The sequence below is a fragment of the Chrysemys picta genome, chromosome 2, assembly GCF_011386835.1.
Source record: "Chrysemys picta bellii isolate R12L10 chromosome 2, ASM1138683v2, whole genome shotgun sequence".
NCBI lineage: Eukaryota > Metazoa > Chordata > Testudines > Emydidae > Chrysemys > Chrysemys picta.
This window is the reverse complement of record NC_088792.1, coordinates 41,874,047-41,893,543: the sequence shown is the minus strand read 5'-3', so window position 1 is coordinate 41,893,543 and position 19,497 is coordinate 41,874,047. Positions and strand designations below refer to the sequence as shown.

Sequence of the window (19,497 nt, the reverse complement as noted above, 5' to 3'; positions counted from 1 at the left end):
TTGCTATAGGAAGCAAAGGAGGGATATTTATTTTCACACACTATTTAAAAATCTGGGGCCTTGATTCTAGGACTTGAATTTGGGCATACAGAAGTTACTTTAAGTGTGAGAGAACAGGAGATTTGATGATCTACTCTCAAGATGAAAAGCCAGATCCTAATCTGAGTTGGTTTTTGTGAAGAGAAATCATGCCTCACCAATCTACTAGAATTCATTGAGGAGGTCAACAAGCATGTGGTCAAGGGTGATCCAGTGGATATAGTGTACTTAGATTTTCAGAAAGCCTTTGACAAGGTCCCTCACCAAAGGCTCTTAACCAAAGTAAGCTGTCATAGGATAAGAGGAAAGGTCCTCGCATGGATTGGTAACTGGTTAAAATATAGGAAACAAAGGGTAGGAATAAATGGTCAGTTTTCAGAATGAAGAGAGGTAAATATTGGTGTCGTCCAGGGGTCTGTATTATGACCAGTCATAACATATTCATAAATGCTCTGGAAAGGGGGGTAAACAATGAGGTGGCAAAATTGCAGATGATACAAAACTGCTCAAGATAGTTAAGTCCCAGGCAGACTACGAAGAGCTACAAAAGGATCTCACAAAACTGGGTGACTGGGCAACACAATGGCAGATGAAATTCAGTGTTGGTAAATGCAAAGTACTCCAGGCACTGCCCCCCGCAGCTCCCATTGGCCAGGAATGGGGAACCGTGGCCAATGGTAGCTTTGTGGGAGGTACCTCGAGGCGTGGGAGGAAACTGGAGGCGCGGCAAGGGCAGTGCACGTAGAGCCCTCCGTCCCCCACTCCCCCACCCCCAGGAGCTGCAGCGCTTCCTGGAGCGGCGCAGGGCCGGGGACAGGGCAGGCATGCAGGGAGCCTGCCCTGGTCCTGGTGCGCACCGCTGCCACCCCGGAGCCGCTTTAGGTAAGTGGCACCGGGCCGGAGCCCGAACTCCTCCTGCCCCCCAACTCCCTGCCCTAAGCCCCCTGCCTGCACCTCGCACCCCTTCTGCACCCCAACTCCCTGCCCTGAGCCCCCTCGTACACCCTGTACCCCTCCTGCACGTGAACCCCCTGCCCTGAGCCCTGCTTTACCCTGCACCCCTGTGCACCCCAACTGCCTGCCCTGAGCCCCCGCCTCACCCCGCACCCCAACCCCTGCCCTGAGCCCCCTCCTGTAGTCCGCACCCCTGCCCTGAGCCTCTTCCTGCACACCTCACCCCCTCCCATACTCACTCGCACACCCAACCCTCTGCCCCGGCCCTGCATACAATTTCCCCACACAGATGTGGCCCTCGGCCCAAAAAGTTTGCCCACCCCTGATCTGCACAGACACTGCCTCACCCTAACTACACTGACATAAGCCCTATGCCTCTTGTGGAGGTGGAGTTACTATGTTGGTGTAGTAGGGCACTTACATTGATGGGCACAAGGCTGTAGTGTAGACACAGACACAAGGTCAGTGTAAGCTGCCTTATATCGACATAACTCTGTAGTGTAAACCAGGCCTATGACTTCAACCTTTGTAACATTGAAGTGAGGTAACATCTGGCTTTCAGGTTGGTTTAAAATAGGGGCTTGCTTAGGCTTACTAGTAGTCTGTCGTTTTTATTTGAGAGAATATAAAGTACAATATACGAGTGATAATATAAACCAAAGTTCTCCATAAGAATTGCAGTCCAACATACTGTACTATGGTACTACCCTTTGATCCTTGCTCAAAGCTCAGTGTCCTGTCAACTCCACTAGACACAAGTCCTGTTACAAGGATTCCAGAATTTGTCAGGGCCTCCTTGAGCCTTTTTACTGCTTCCCAAGTCCAGTCCAATGAGTAAATCATGTCAGTAAATGCACACTGATGTTAGTAAAGGTTGCATGTTCTTCCTATTACATTATAAGGTCTCTGGAGTAGGGATTTTCTCATCTTGTGTATGTCTGTACAGCATTCAACAAAACTGTATACATGTAGTGCCATATATAGATATTCATACTATTTCCAAAGCTACAGTAGACTTAGAGGGGCTATCTTCTTTGTCCTGGGAGAAAATTGCATTAGAGTGGCACATAGAGGTTTTGGGAACATTGGTCCTCTAAATCTACAAAACGCCATTATTATTTGTCGTCTTTCTATCTAGGAGACCAATCATTCAGGTGTCAATACGTTTACCTCTATTGGGAAGATAGGCAGAGCTGAGTTTGGGGTATTGTGCTGGAAGATAGTAATAGGTGCCATCAACTGTTTTTTGAATCTATAAACAATTTCAGAGATGCTTGAAGCTGTGGCTCTGCTAAACAAAAGAAAGGGGGCACTGTGTCCCTCATTTTTCCCCTTTTTGGTTTTCTGATATTCCTGAAAATTCATAGAGTTCTGCTCATTGATGCCTAAAACATTCCCTGACATTTTGGAAATGATTTGGTGTGGCATACAAAAGTTATCACATTACATACTGATTGAGAAATACCATCAAGTTGTGTGTGTGGCCGAGCTTACCAGAGGAGCTTTACTTAAATATTTGAACGCAGTTAATGCTTAAACAATGAAGTGGGGAATATAACTGTTAATTTACACTTTCACATGTATTTAGAAGATTGTTTGAAGAACTGGATTATTTATTTACTTTTTCATATCTGTCTTACAAAATTTTACTTGACGGTTTGCACAGGGCAAGAGTTTTTTGTTGCTTTGGCTTTTTACAAGAGAATAAAAAAATCTTGGTTTTATCATCCATCGTAATTAGGGCCCAGTTTAATTCATGATTTTATTTATTTATTTGAAAATTTGCAACAATATAAATGTTAAAGTATTGAATTTAATGGAATTTGCATGGAATGAATTTAACCAGTAAAGTTAATCACTTTCAAGGAGGATGCACAGAATAAATTTTATAACTAAATGTAATCAGTTTCAAGGACAGAATGAATTTAACCAGTAAAGTTAATCGATCTTATAATTAAAATAAGCAGCAAGTACAAACATATGCAGTCCATTAAATGTTCACTTATTTCTGTTTTGTATTTTTGAATTATAGTTAAGTATCACTAGTCAATTCACTTGTTCCTCTTTCATGAATTGTGTCTGCACAAGAACCCTCCAATATGCTGCTTCATTCAGCATCCATAGTGTTAGGAATAACAGAAAAATATAACTTGGCCAGTTTTGCAATGTTGGGAAAGTATGGTTCTGCAGACCTCCACAAAGCAGTCAGTGAAAGGGTACTGCTGCATTTCTTTGCATAAAACCAATAGCCTTGTAATTCATTTTTGCAAGCTCCTATTAAAGCTAGGTATGGAATCCAGTGGAAGAGCATCCAACCTTAATGTACATACTTGCATTGGATCAAACACCCTTACACCTTTAAGGAACTGGTATACCCGCTGGGTTAAACACGGTTTTCTTTCATTGATATTGTAGTAATTTGAAAGTTTATCTAAAATTTCAATAGAAGTTTCAATATATGGGTTTTGAATCCCTGTGTCACTGCTGTGTTGCTCACATTTAAGTGCTCAATATGTGTTAATTAAGTCAACTTTTATTGTACATTTGATGAACACGGATTTCACAGGTTTACAGCCAATCTAACCCCTGATGTAGACAGGGTTGATGGAAGAATTCTTCTGTTGACTTAGCTACCTCCTCTTGGGGAGGTGGATTAACTACAGTGACAGGAGAACCTCTTCCATTGCTGTATTGAGTGTCTACACCAGAAGTAGGCAATCTATGGCACGCATGCCGAAGGCGGCACGCAAGCTGATTTTCAGTGGCACTTACACTGCCCGGGTCCTGGCCACTGGTCCGGGGGGCTCTGCATTTTAATTTAATTTTAAATGAACTTTCTTAAACATTTTAAAAACTTTATTTACTTTACATACAACAATAGTTTAGTTATATATTATAGACTTATAGAAAGAGACCTTCTAAAAACGTTAAAATGTATTACTGGCACGCGAAACCTTAAATTAGAGTGAATAAATGAAGACTTGGCACACCACTTCTGAAAGGTTGCCAACCTCTGGTCTATACTAATGTGCTACAGCAGTGCAACTGCAGCATTTCAGGTGTAGGCAAGCGCTCAGTTCATCTTACCTGCAATGCTCACATAATAGACCTTGCTAATAACATTGGGATGACCAATTTCCCACACTCTGATACGCTAGCAGCAATAGTCAAAAAGGTTTTTAAACATTGAGGAAAAAATTGCATTTTAAATCAACAAGCTCTTTGCCATGTCTTGTGATGAAGTCCAGTTTTATCTGTAAAATTTCTGATTTTTCCAGCAGATGTTTCAGCTCTTCAACGCTTCCATGTCTGGTGTAATTTTCTTTCCTCCTCCACAAAACTGGAGTAAAAAGTAGTAGACTGCATGATATTCAATAGCAACATACCAGCTTCCCCATCTCATCTTAACTGGTTCAGGGGGGCAGTTTTACAGGAAAACTGGAACCCACAGCTTGGACTACACTTTAAAATGCACTTTTCTGCTCAGACAATGTTGAGAAGCCTTTTGACTATTACCGTTAGCTTGTCAGCGTGTGGGAAATTGGTCATTCCAATGTCTTGAGAAAGGTCTGTTGTATGAGCATTGCAGGCAAGATGAACTGTGCACTTGTCTACACTTGAAATGTTGCAGCTGTATTGCTGTAGCGCTTCAGTGTATACATTCAATACAGTGATGGAAGAAGTTCTCCCATCAGTTAATCCACCTCCCCAAGCTAGGTAGCTAAGTTGACAGAAGAATTCTTCCATCAATCCTGTGCTGTCTACTCCAGGAGTTAGGTCGGCTTAACTATGTCGCTCAGGTGTGTCTTACATTTTGAGTGTAGACCTGGCCTGAGTTAGGCTGTAAGCCCTGAAGCACTTGCTTGTAAGCTTTTGACATGTAGGATGCGTTTTCAGATATAAATGCACTGATATAATCAAAATCCATTCCAAAGGTATTCAAATACTTAACTACAGTACCATTGCACAAGCTATTGCAAACAGCCTGTAGATAAATTACATCAGCAAAGACAGCTTACAGGTCCGAGTCAGGTGTGTCTTCACCATTTAGACCTTGCAAAACAAATATTATGCGACACATACTCATCTTGGCCACCAGTTGATTCATCTGTGACCATAGATAACCAGATTTCTTCATGAGTTCCATAATCCTGCTTTTGACACTCATCAGCTTCAAGTAAATATTTATCAATCCAGCTAAAATGTGAAGAAATCTCTCCACCTTTTGCTATATTCCATCCAAAGAATTCCCTTACCTCAGGTTGTCCAGTTTTTCAAGAGGGATATTTGCGTAAACATTGATCTGGTGGATCAATATTTATAGTTAGATTCACGTTTTTTGGTGCAATTTTGAAACAAGGAAGTCACAGGTTTTGTTTCTTAGCAAATAAAGCAGCTGCCCATACTGCTTTGTATTCCTGACTTTCTCTTTTGGTGACTATGCGATTCAAGATGCGTATTAGACTCTCTTTTTCTTTAATGACAACAATAATATTGCAGGAGGTACATCACTATGTAAGACACCCTGATAAATACTGCTTTTGTGTGATCAGCTGCAGACGCCGTTTTAGCTTTTTTAGATGCATCATTCTGCTGTTGTCAGTGAGCAATGTTTCCCACCTAGATTGCATTTTCAGATTTCTGCCGTGCACCTCTGCCACGCATATACATAACACTGTTCTTCCACACATGGGTGCAGCACTGTAAGCTAAAGGTCATTTTTCATATTAAATACTTTATTACAGACATTTTTTCCTTTAAAAAAACAAATGAAAATAGTCATGGTTTTGGGGTATCTTCATGATTTCTGTGCCCTCCATGAAATTATGATTTACACAGGGACCTAATTGTATAAATTTCAGATAAATAGATTTTGTACCTGGGCTGGCAAACTTACGACAATTTTTCAGTGCTGACCAGATTCTTAATTTCCATCCTTCTAAATGTTTGTCCTTGTAATGTTACTTTCTTGGGTCTACATACATCTTAACTTTAATGTTAATAACAGTTGTTACTAAAAGGTACCTATGCCTTTTCTCAGTTACATTGAAGCTTATCAAATTAATGTGTAATGATTGTATGGACAACATTTATTCCGAAGTGTGTGTATGTTTGTATTGCAGTAACTGTGGGGAGAAAAGTTTGACTTTTGTTTATCTATATATATACTCAATCTGTTTTATGAAGACTGTACTGAGTAATAGCCATACCATGTAGCAGCCTTTTCTATAATTAGTAGTACTGCATATGAGAGCGAGGTTTATGTAAAACATAGACACAGCCAAATATAGTTTAGCCAAGCAGTAGTGTAACTTATACCAGAGTTTCATTTTAGTTGTCAGATATCAATGCACACTGTAAAACTCTTTTAGGTGTTAGAGGAAAAAAACCTACTGTAAATTTATTTGAGAAGAAAGAAAAAAGCAATTTGGTATTAAGGGAACACAGCTCAGATTTGTTCAATGGAATGTTCAGAAAATTTGTTGCTTGTGTAGGGGTGATACTTTTTCCAACCCCCATTCTTTCAAATAAAACCCCATATAGTTATATAACAGGCCCATAGCATATGTTTGAAAATTCCAATGGAATTGCAGCATTTTCTCTTAATTTTACTTTCTACATTATTGGTATCTGTTACAATGCAAGTAAAACCTTTAAAATGTAAGGTCTGTGTTCAGATATCTCATCTGTTTGAAACTCAGACCTGGAAGGTATATGGTAACCATTCTTCAGCAGTTTGTTGCTGATTCACATCTTTTCTTCATACGAGTGGAGTTGGACTAGAATGGGATATGTTTGAGAGGAAGATAATTAAAGTACTATGAAAAATGTGTTTAAATGACTGAGTGATGAGTGTTCTTAGAAGTGCAGGAGAAATAGACTGTTTCATATTAAACTGTTTTAAAATCTGTTTGGCAGAAATTACCCCAAATTACTAAACAAGAATTAATGAATACTGTAGCTGTTCTTAAATAGCGTTCTACTTACTGTATTTTATTATTAAAGCCCTCCCAAATTCATGGTCCATTTTGGTCAATTTCACAGTTGTAGGATTTTTAAAATAATAAATTTCATGATTTCAGCTATTTAAATCTGAAATTTCACAGTGTTGTAATTGTATCTTCTTTGCTTGTTGTAGGTATTAGTGATAAGTGTAAAAAAAGCTAAAGATATATAAAATAGAACCCTAACATTCAAATCTTGTTTTCACTTTTTTGGAGAGTATGGAGGTGTGTTTATTATGGAGTACTAGTACCTTCACCGCAACCAGTTTCGTATACCAATAATATATTTACAGTATATATTCCAAACCACTGCTCCTCTTTCCCCAGTTTCACAAAAACCAAGGCAATCCATCTCAAAATTCATATACACCTCTATCCCGATATAATGCTGTACTCGGCCGCCAAAAAATCTTACCACGTTATAGGTGAAACCGCGTTATATCGAACTTGCTTTGATCCGCTGGAGTGCGCAGCCCCGCCCCCCCGGAGCACTGCTTTACCGCGTTATATCCAAATTCGTGTTATATCGGGTCGCGTTATATCAGGATAGAGGTATATCAGATGTCATGCCAGGGTAGAATTTTTCTGGGAAGTATGGGGCAAATGGAAGACATAAGGGGGTTACAAATTATGTTCTTTACTTTTAAAGAACATTTTCTAAATCTCTTTTGGCTTGGAATATCTCCAACTGAGATGTGAATAGAAATTTCATCTTCATTTCTCCAAAATCCCTAACAAGTAGAATATCCTTTCATATGTTTTGAGTGCTTGCATATAAGAATTACAAAGACATTGTGTGAGAATCCAAAAACAGACATCTATTCACTTAAAAATAATGTGCAATACATGATTTATCTTTAGAAGTGTATACAAGGTGTTTCTTTTAAGATGTGTATAATATAATTAATATACCAGCGTTATGCATGCGAAGCCCCTGGGTACTGTGTAAAGCTTACATTGTTCAGATATGGTTCGCCGTGGTAGGAAGAGGGGCCAGATTGGGACCTGTGGGGTGCGGATGAGTCTAGTCTGCCAAGAGTGTGAGGAAGAGTATTTTTTTTTTTTTAAAAGTACCACCTTTTGATAAGAGGTGGTAGAGAGTCTAGTACATGAAGTGGGTGGAGAGGAGGCAAGCACAAATGAATGTGTGATCCTGTTTGGGAAAGAATTAGGGCCCGTTCCTGCAGTGTGTAACTCTGCAGAACTCCTGTCTGCAGGAAACTCTATCACTGAGCAATTCTCTTAATTTTTTTAAAAACAGACAAAACACTTGTAAGGGTTTTTAGGTTGGCTAATAAGATTTTTTTCTTTTCTGAAATATAGCTGTTAGCCTATAGTTCTAATTGTAGTTTCTATCTGAGACAAAAACCATAAAGGGACCCAAATGAAAGATTGCATTTGACCTGCAATATTCCATTCATATTACAACATGAAATACCCAGGTATAGAATATGTAGCCAGCTATATATTACCGTCAGATTATAATAACAGTTTTTGTTCACCTTTCTGTTTTGTGTAGATGTACACAAAGAAAGCTATTCCAAACTAAAATTGGATATTGATGTGTTTCCTGCTCATACAGAAAATCTGAATATGCAGAGACAAATTAGATCTAGCTAGAAATTGGTCTTCACAGAAATTGCCGTATTTTACACAGTATATGCAACATAGAATGTTTGTTACTTTATTAATGTTTTTTAAATAAGAGGAAGTTTTTTTCATAAAATTAGATGGGCTATACAAAACTATAATTCAAAAGATAAAATAAATTTAGCCTAATGGGGAGCTCCTCCTAATTCAGAAATCTAACAATCTTTCACATAGAAATGTTTGGGAACGTAGAACTGCTAAAGGTACAGTTCTTAAAATTGCATCATGGACAAAAATGTTTTTTGTCCTTGAAGCTAACAAAGAATTATTTTCCTGATATTTATGTAAAGCTTGCTTTACTTCTGCCTCTTCCCTCATAATGAGATGTGGTTCATGACTGTAATATTTCAAAGTTGTAATTTTCCCCCTTAATTATTAGGCCTAAGGATTGCCTTCGGTCTATTATGAAGAGAGTGAACCATAAGGATCCTCATGTTGCTATGCAAGCACTGACAGTAGGTGGCCTTTTCCTTCCTTCCTTCCTTCCTTTTTCCTCCTGCAAATCTATGTTGTACAATGCGTGGCTGTCTTTTAATTTCTTTTTCTCTTCAGCTTCTAGGAGCATGCGTATCAAACTGTGGTAAAATCTTTCATTTAGAAGTGTGTTCGAGAGATTTTGCTAGTGAAGTAAGCAACGTATTGAATAAGGTAATGTATTGTGTTCCTTTGTAGGATTTCATGATAGAATCTGAATTAGATGGGGGAAATACCTTTCTCAGAGGTGGAATGGAATCTGTGCTATTGGGGATTGGAAATTGTGTGGGGATGTGAATTTTAACAGAGATGTGAGGGATGGCTGAGGCTATAGTGAGTGAGGGTTGGTAAGGAAATGGTTGCTTGTCAGGTTGTGGTGGGAACAGAGTGTATGCATCAGAACTCTTTTTTTTTTTTTTTTTTTTTTTTTTTTTTTTTAAGATTAAATTGACTTAATTTATGCATTTAGACTTCTGTAGTAGCTATGAGCATGATTCTCTTTCTCTAGATACTTAAGATGATGCATTTCATAGTAGTACATGTCTTTCTTGTGTATGTGAAACAGCAAATAGTAGGACTCCATTGCCTAGATCTCTTAAAATTTTGACACAGAACTGAAAAATTGGTGAAAGATCAGCTAGATTTGAATAAGTTCCTAAGGCTGTGGCAGTCGTCGTCATCTTCTTCAACACTTAATCAAACGGTCGGCCATAGCAATCGTTTACCATTTGGTCCGTTCTTGTGCGGCCGCAGGGGACTTGATGGGCCGAAAGTCTAACGTTGAAACAGACTTGATGCACCCATGTACTAGGGGGTCTGCCTATGGGCCGTCACCGCCCCTCAGTTGGTGGAATTTTTTCTTGGATGTGGGATATGGCAGTAAAAAAATTTAAATGTTTTTAAAATACAATTTTAATGCTGATAGAGTCCTTACCAATTGTGATTATGTCATGGTTCTTCAGTCTGTTCTTGTTATCAGACAACTTGTTATCAGACAATACTAATGGTTAAACATTTGAAGAAACTCTCCACCTTAATTTTTTCTGTATGCATTTTTGTTGGGATAGGAAATGAAGAGAATTAAGAGTGCATCAATTTGATTATTTTGTGTACTTCTTGAGATACTAAATTTAATTTAATAAGAAATTATTAGGAGCAGATTCCTAAATTATATAACTTAACTTCTGCCATTTTCAGGGTCATCCAAAAGTCTGTGAAAAGCTAAAAGCCCTCATGGTGGAATGGACAGATGAATTCAAGAACGACCCACAGCTTAGTCTAATATCTGCCATGATAAAAAATCTTAAGGAACAAGGAGTTACATTTCCAGCTGTTGGTTCACAGGTATAATAATATGCAAAAGCTTGTGACTTGAAGTGATGAATGAATTATTGGAATTTCATACAAATTCTGTTTATCTTCGATGTCTGCAGTTTTGTAGGTTTACTTTTAAAAGTTATATAATGCTTTTTAGAAACAAAATGCCAACTTACAGAAATGTTAAGAATTCCTCTGTTTTAGACAAAAATTGAATGCTCCTTTAAAGAATGCATGCTGTGATTTACATTGGATTTTAAAATAAATGGCCTCATGAAATTTGGTTGAGACAATGATAGAACAAAACAGTGTGTTTTTAATGCACTGCCATAAAGTCCATTGTAATTAACTTTCACTTTTTTGCTGTTGGCTAGGCTGCAGAACAAGCAAAGGCAAGCCCAGCTCTAGTAGCCAAAGATCCTGGTACGGCAGCTAACAAAAAGGAAGAGGAAGATTTAGCAAAAGGTGAGTATATTTATTTTCTGATCTATATGCTTTATGATATAGTTGTTAATATCTACTAAATACATATTGCTTAAGGGTCGGTTTTGTTTTGCCTCCTTTCCTGCGTGTAATAGTATATTTATGGACTGATTATGTTTATGATTATGTAAACATAGTTATGATTATTTCCATTTTAAATATTTAAAAAACACGGAAAAGATTAAAAAAACACTTTGTTTTACTTATAGGTATTAAAAGTCATTTTCTCCTTTTTACTAATAGGTATTAAAAAAAAATCATTCTCTGCTTTTTGAATTAGTGAAGTGAAAAGTGAAGCGACATTGTAATAGCCTGCTAGTTAAATGTGATCTCAAGGAGAGCTTCACTTTGAAAGAATTAGTGGAAATCCTTTACTTGGTTTTCTCCCTCATTTGGGGGTAGATGAGGCACCTTAGTTGTCTGGAGTATCAAAACTTGATGGGATCAGCAATGCACACAGTGCAAGTGGTGTCCAAAGCTGGCTTAAATTTTTTGCTTGCACTACCCAGCCAATGGGAGCTGTGGGGGCGGCACTTGGGGCAGGGGCAGCATCCGGAGCCCCCTGGCTGCCCCTATGTGTAGGAGCCAGTGGGGGGACATGCCGTGGCTTCCAGGAGCCACACGGAGCTGTGGAACGCACAGAGTGGCACAAGCCCCGGACCCTGCTACCTGGCGGGAGTTCGAGGGCCAGGTTAAAATGTTTGAAGGGACGGATGCGGCCCCCGGGCCATAGTTTACGCACCCCTGCTGTAGCAGGGTCTATTGACAAGTCACTATGGGTATATCTACACTGCATTGTAAGCCCAGGGTTAGTGGAACTGGAGTCAGCAGACCTGTGTTAGAGAACCTGTGCTTGAGCATCTATACTGTTTCTTAACCCTATGCCAAGACTTTTCTGACCCAAGCTCAAACCTGGGGCTCTGGTGTCCACATTGCAGCACACAGACAAACCAACCATATCCCAGAGTCCCTAGCTTCCTTCTGGAATATGGCTGTTCTAGCCGTTTGACCATTATGTGCTGAGGGAAAACTTTCGTGCCCATCCAGCACATTACAGGAAGTTTGAACAGCTTGCCAACACAGCCTGCCGAGCAGCCTTTTTTATCTGTGCATTCCCAGTGTCAGCAACATGGAACCAGCACCTTTTGAAGAACTTCTCTTGCTTTCACTTTCACTCCTGTATCAGGAAACTGGCAGAGCACTAGTGGACGTTTTGGCAGCATTTTCTGTCCCACTAAAGGAGGATGACGAGGAGGCGGCAGCAGAGGAGGAGTACACTGACATGGCAGACTTGCACTGGCAAATGCTGCTCCATAGAATTGGCATAGCCACTGGTGCCCCCTATATAGACTGGGCCTCAAGCAAAGTTTGGTGGGATCACATTGTCATGCAGACCTGTGATGACCAGCAGTGGGTCCAAAACTTTCACATGAAGAAATCTGCATTTTGGAGCTTGGTGAGAAGATTACCCCGACCCTCCAGCCTAAAGAGAAATAACTGAGATCGCCCTTCCAGTCCGGAAGCGGGTTGCTATGACAGTCTGGAAGCTGACTACCCCAGATTGCTATAGGTCGGTTAACAATAAATTTGGTGTTGGAAAGTCGACTGTTGGTAAAGGGTGGTAGAGATTTCTGAGGCAATCAGGCATGTGGTTTACTCCAGGGTGGCAGGCATTAAAGATATTCCGGAGGTAATTGCTGTCTTTGAGAGAATGGGATTTCCTAACTGCTCTGGGGCAATTGATGGGACTCATGTGCCATAGTTTGTCCTCCTCAAGGAGCACATGAGTACATAAATCATAAAGAGTGCTACTCAATAATTATGTAGGCCCTCACGTACCACAGAGGTCAATTTATCAATGTCAACATGGGCTGTACTGGAAAAGGTCACAATGCCAGAGTTTTTCACTACTTGGGAGTCTACATTCATGGACAGACTGTGATGCTATTCCCACCAAATGACATTAACATAAGCGGAGTTACTGTCCCCACCGTTTTCCTGAAGGACCCCACGTGTCCCCTTTTGCCTTGGCTTATTAAACTCTTGTGATTTCAGAGGCCCTGGCAAAAGAAGATTTAATTATACTCTCAGCAGGTGCAGAATGGTGGTTGAATGTGCTTTTGGCAGATTGAAATTCTGTTAGAGATTTTGATAAACCTGTTTGGATGCCAGTGTCATCAATGCTGTCAGCATGATTGTGGCTTGCGGTGCCCTTCACAATGTTTGTGAAGCCAGAGGTGAGCTATTTCCCTCTGAATGGACCTATGACAGCATGAGGCCACTGAATTGGTGCCTTCAGCCAAGAAGTGCCACCACCTCTGCGGGAGCTGGTCACACCTGGACAATAGAAGTCAGGGATGCTTTGTATTGTCACATTATGGACTTGCATGGCTCAGTGGAGTAGGGGGAATAGTACCTGTACGAATATGTTTATGGGGGAAAATGGCTAATTTTTGTGGGAGTGGGGGGGTTCAGTTCAGTTCTTGGGAGGGGTTTTGGCTTGGTTGTTATGCATTATAATTATGAAAGACATGATGAATTGAAGGGGGGCAGCATGGGTTTATATATGAAATTTATTGTAATGTGAATTGCTGTACCTGCCTAAATAGAAGAATAGTGTGTGCTTACTAATATATAATTGCTCCTGAATGTTTTTTTTTATCTTTATCATCTCAAATCGTGATTGTATCATGTGACGCAGTGATAGCAATAAAATTTCTTGATGACATAAAAGGCTTTATTTGTAAACATGTATTAAAACAGTACAACAGTCACCAGTTGCTCAGCAGGCCAGCTGACATTTCAACAACCCAAAACAAAGACCAGAAGAACTTTTTTTTTTTAAAGTGCCAGAAACCATGCAAACCCAGCACAGACCCTCTACCATTACATGTTCCCTGTCCCCACATTCTCCTTTTCCTTTCTTTTCCTGTGTTCCATGTTGAAGGACATAACTTTTCTTATGGTGGTGCCCTATTGCTAAAGGAAGATATTATTCCAAGCAGTTGGTGGGAAACCTGCAGTGTATGCAGCAGAAGTATTAAAATGTATAGTGACTGAACAGCACATCTGTGAGTGGAGTGGGCTAGTCAGCTACTGAGGTGGCCCTTGGAAATATGCCCTTTCCTGCAATGTAACTGCATATTGAGAGTTCCTGCTTCAGGAAAGGTTTGCAGCTATCAATAATCAGGATTGGGTCAGAATCCATGAGAGAATTAACAGGATGCAGCATTAGTTCACACATAGCTTACCCTGTTGTTGCTGCATGCAGACCTCTACAGCCTTCCTCTTCCCCATCCCCGGCACAGTTCTGGACAAAAAATGTCATCCTACTTGTACTTGGGAGAAATAATTTTGTGACCCACAGACAGCATGGACTATCTCTAACTGAAATGGATTAGATTTGGAAATAGAAGACAGTTTCTGAAAAACACACACGCAGTTCACTGTTTCCAGGTGGCTCCATAGATGGTTCAGTGATTACAGAGTGGCAAATTTCAAGCTCTTACTACTGAAAGGAAAACATGAATGACCCTGGCAAACATCTGTGACTTTACAGTTAAAAAACCGTTTAAAGCAGTTTTTTTTTACTGTTTTCAATTCCCGATTCCCATCTTGAACTCTGTGTGATGGTGGGCGGGGGAGTGGAGGGAGGGAAGGGGATTTCAAAGTGCTCTGAAACAATCTGCCATTAGTAGATACATGCTGCCAGCCAGGGCTTCTCATAACTTGTGCATTGGTTCACAGAGCGGAAATCCCTTCCATTATTGTAGTAATAAACTTTTACTTGGAGTCAGAAACTTAACAGGCTCTGGGGAGGCTTCGGTCTTCACCACCTTTTCTGCAGGCTGGCAGTGGGATGTTCCTCGGGTTGGGGGAGGATGAAAAATCTGTTCCGAGTTGGGACCTAGAATTTGCTGTTAATTCTGTTCCACAGCCTTCTTTGTGATTGGTTTCATAAGCAATAGGGTTCAAACTCTGAGGGTCCCATCTTCACTTGGGCTGGAACCCTGAGTCTGAGCCCTGGGTTAGCATAATTTCAGTGAAGATAGAAGGGGGGTTAGGCTTGAACCTGAATTTAAGCCTTTGCTTATGTTGCAGTGTAGAAACCTGCTATATGACTAAGCAGGTTAGCAATGGATATATAGATTCTTTGTATTCATTATATGTATAAAGTTTTTGCACTAGTAGTTGGTGGACATTTCTGGCCTTTGACCGATGACAGCTTCAAGGATTTTTGTATTACCAAATGTAACTTGTAACCATAAACTGTTTATTGCTATTTTAAAAAATCCACTTTTATTTTTTTTTATTTTTTAACACTTCAAGCAGCATTTAGTAAGAATTTAAATTAAATTTGCATGTGTCCAAAGAAAAATATTCATTGAGTTGCAAATGTTTGGATCAAACCCACAGGTACATAAACCTATGGGAAAAACTCCCCCTGACTTCTTTGGACCGAGGCCTTTATGTTTAAGTATTAAGTACTGATTCTGTTCCCATTGAATGCTATAGTAAAGTTCTCATTGACTTCACCTTGAGCAAGATTTTGCCCATTAGCTTTAAGATGATGAAAGTTAGTATTTTTGCTAAATGTAGTTATTTCTAAACAAAGCGAAGAAATTGTGTATTGTGCGACAAATACAGAGTTATACTACAAAACTAGCATAGAGTAAAATTTACAAATTGTTACATCTGCCCCTTTTTGTATCTGTGAATTTTAAAGGAAATTATTTACTTTTTGTAGCCATTGAATTGTCCTTAAAAGAACAAAGGCCACAGCAAACAACACTTTCCAGTTTGTATCCGAGCACGTCAAGTCTCTTAACGAATCACAAACATGAGGGCCGAAAGGTTCGCGCAATCTATGATTTTGAAGCTGCTGAAGATAATGAATTAACATTTAAAGCCGGAGAACTTATAACTGTACTTGATGACAGGTAACTTACATAAATGTTCACAAGTAATGCATGCTAAAGTACATTTCTCAGACAAATGTTAAATATTAAAATAAATACTAAATCCTCAAACTCTATAGTTACTATATTTTTGACAACACTAGTTAGTATAATCTACATTATTATCATGTATTGTGATCATATATTGCACTACACCAATGCTGTTATGCTTTTATTCCTCTATTGGAGGTTTATTGTTTCTCAGGATTGGATTTTATTTTCCTTAATCAGTTTCTTGTACTCAGGTTGCTTTAATTATAATGTTTATAGACCTGCTTCTGAGGAAGAAATAGATCCAGGATTTAGCTATTTCAAAGTTCTTGAATATCTTCTAGTTTGTTTAGCAAAAAGGTTTTTATTATACACAAATTAAAATTTTCCAAGAGCAATGTCAGTGCTAATGAATAGTAATTATTAGAATTATTTGACTGTTTCATATTTATACTATGGTAGCATCTAGAGGCCCCAAGTAGGTTCAGTGCTCCATTGTGCTATGTGCATATTTTAACTCCTAGAGCAACAAGTAACTCTTCTTCTTCTCCAGGGAACATTTGCTTTCTAATCAGAGTGTCTGGTTTCTTTTTTTTTTTTTTTTATCCAAACACAAACACATACACATACACTTATCTTCAAAACTCTTTGGGTTACTGTCCTTCTGCTTCCCTTCTGTTTATTTGGCATTTCTACAACTGATCTAACTAGTAGGTTTTTCACCGTTTTCAGTTGTACTACAATTTCTTGCTTTCTAGGTTCACAAATTGCACAATTTGCATAATTCACAAATTATGATCACATTCCATTCTCCCTTAGACATCCTATCTGTTTTATATGGTCTGTTGTATACCATCACTGAAAAGTACAGGAGCATACAGGATTCCTAGGGAGAAGGTAAATCTGTTTCTGTTAAATATTGAGCTGTGTTCTAAGATTTTTCTTTTATTCTTGATATAGTAAGGCCTTACCTACACTTAAAAGTTTTGTTGATGTTGCTACACCAGCAAAACCCCTTTTAGTGTTAAGTAGCAAAAAAGTGCATTTGCAGGTAGAGCTTATTTTGCTCACCAATCCAGAATAAGATATACCAGCAAAAGTACTTTTTTGCTAATATAACTGCCTGTATAATCGGGCTTTTGCTGGTCTAGATATGTTGTGTGTGTTTAGGATTGTTTGGGGGTTTTTTTGGTTCATTTATTTATTTACTTTGTAAACAACACTAATTCACATAGCTATGCTGCTAAATCTTTTAAATATAGACTCGGCCTAAATTGAATGGGATGATGAGATTTTAAAATCTTGCCATGTATATATCACTGAAATGGTGATTTAAAAAAAAAAAAGCATACACTTCACTCTCTAGACATTTATGTTAGTAACAATAAATAAGACACTAATCACTGGCTGTCTAATTCATATTTTAAAAAATTGTCTCATCTACATTCTCTAAGCACATGTACAGCTTTTAAACTGGTAACTAAACAAAAACATTTTACAGATTGGTTTAATGCCAACAAAGGACTCTGCCTCGAACTATCAAGTTTTTCCAACCAGTTATTAATCACAGGAAATCCCCTGTGCCTCTGTTGGCATTATGTAAGTAGTAAAACTTAACTAACAGCTCAGTATTAAATAAAAACAGACATAAATTTCTTTCTCAAGTGACTGTGCTGGAATCTCTCAGCAATGCAGGAAGTCTGTCATTGTGAGGATGCAATATGGAGAGTAAAAAAAACCTAAACAGGATGTTGGGATTCCCTCTGAGACTTTTCCACTCGGCTTATCCAGAACACCTTGTCCAGTTCTGGGAGAACACTTCATCCAGTTCTCTGGGATCCAGAACCCTCAGTTTGACTTTGGATTTCGTCATTCAGGTTCCTTTATTTGTCATACAGCAAAGCTATGTCGAGTTGATCAGACTCAAGTGTAGGGCTGGGTATAGGGCATACCATACATCCAAAGTTACACAGACAACTTCTTCTTCTACATACATTTATACATTACATTGTATTTGCCATACATTAAATCACACGTTTTTGGATTGGCTTTGTTACTTTGCGGGAACCATCCCCTGTACAGCATACTCTATCCATATGCTGTTCACATGGAACCTGATCTTTACATTCCAGGTTTATTTTGTCTATAGTTTATCTTGTCTAACATCAGGGTGTTGCTGCTTATCCTAGCTATCACAGACATCCTGATTTCAGCATACTGTTTGTCAAGCCCCTATTTACAACTTAATCTTCCATTCACCTTCCCTATTATACCCATTAAGAAATGAGGCAAGTTACTTATGTCAAGCCAGGCCTACCCAGTAATACCAACTGAAAATTCCCTGTATTTATTTTACAATTTGGCTGTTTATATGAAGGCTGGAAAGTTCTGTTTTCTTTAAAATGTTGTTGATCAACTATATAAACGTATCAGAGGGGTAGCCGTGTTAGTCTGGATCTGTAAAAAGCAACAGAGAGTCCTGTGGCACCTTTAAGACTAACAGATAAGCTTTCATGGGTGAATGCCCACTTCGTCGGATGCATATATAAACGTAGCCTTTCCAGAAAGAAGAAATAGTGGAATGCACAAAGATTTAGCTAATTAACTAATATGAATATACAATGTGGACCAAAGACAACCTTTTTGGCTTCTGCAGTATTCAGCAAAATACCTGGCTTTCTGCCCATCTATTTAGGGTTTGATCCTGCAAGGTGCCAATTGCCTTCCGCTCCCATTGGTATTGTCTAGCACTTTGCAGGATCCAAGCCCTTAATGCAGAAGCTTAAAATCAGTACAGAAACATAAATGTTAGAATTGTCATACCAGGCTAGATCAGTGGCCCTTTCAGTCTAATATCCTGTCTCTGGCATTGTCTATTACCAGCTGATTCAGAGGAAGGTGCAAGAAATCCTGCATCGAGCAGTTAAGGAATGACCTGCCCATAGGAAAAGTTTCTTACTAATCCATGTCAGTTGGGGGTTGACTTCCATCTTTCAGAGGGAGAGAAACCTTCATATTCTTAAACTTTTCTGACTCTTTAATCCTTACTATAATTATGGATGTATCTATATAAATATTCAGTCCTTTTTGGATTCTTGTTAAGTTCTTATCTTAAAGTTTCGAAGAGGATACTGTGAAAAAAGAGAGGCATGCGAAGTCCATAAAAAGCTTTTGGAAATATCAGGCTGCTCATACTCAATATTTGGACACATACATTAGAACCCCATGTTTAAATTAACTTGTTTGCATGTTAAATGTTTTTATGTAAATGTCTCACATTTTTACTTGAATTATGCTGTAATGTAGAGCATTTTATATAAAAACTATTTTTTAATCTTCAGTGATTCAAACTGGTGGAAAGGTGAAACTCACCAAGGAATAGGATTATTTCCCTCTAATTTTGTAACAGCTGACCTTACTGCTGAACCAGAAATGAGTGAGTAACACTGTTTATGCTGAAGAATATTTATACAACACAATGCACCCAATATTTGTTTTGATATTTTTGGTCTGCACATACAGTGGTATAAGCACCATTAAAAATGAGAAATAAACCGTTCTGAATCTATTCCAAGCGAAATAATAATCTCAATAAAGTTCAACATACAGCCTCCAATCCTAATGTT

The 19,497-nt window shown here is 38.9% G+C and overlaps 1 protein-coding gene across 3 annotated transcripts in view; it reads left to right on the top strand.

Annotated features, from left to right (window-relative positions):
• Positions 1-19,497, top strand: part of STAM (signal transducing adaptor molecule) — a 62,867-nt gene that overhangs the window by 28,750 nt on the left and 14,620 nt on the right. For 2 of the 3 annotated variants that reach the window (XM_005308131.5, XM_042857420.2), the window contains exons 3-8: positions 9,028-9,103; positions 9,201-9,296; positions 10,320-10,466; positions 10,814-10,904; positions 15,670-15,862; positions 19,213-19,307. In XM_005308131.5, the coding sequence (XP_005308188.1) occupies positions 9,028-9,103; positions 9,201-9,296; positions 10,320-10,466; positions 10,814-10,904; positions 15,670-15,862; positions 19,213-19,307 (698 nt within the window). The remainder of the gene's footprint in view (positions 1-9,027; positions 9,104-9,200; positions 9,297-10,319; positions 10,467-10,813; positions 10,905-15,669; positions 15,863-19,212; positions 19,308-19,497) is intronic. The other variant, XM_065583030.1, reaches the window with a different exon arrangement.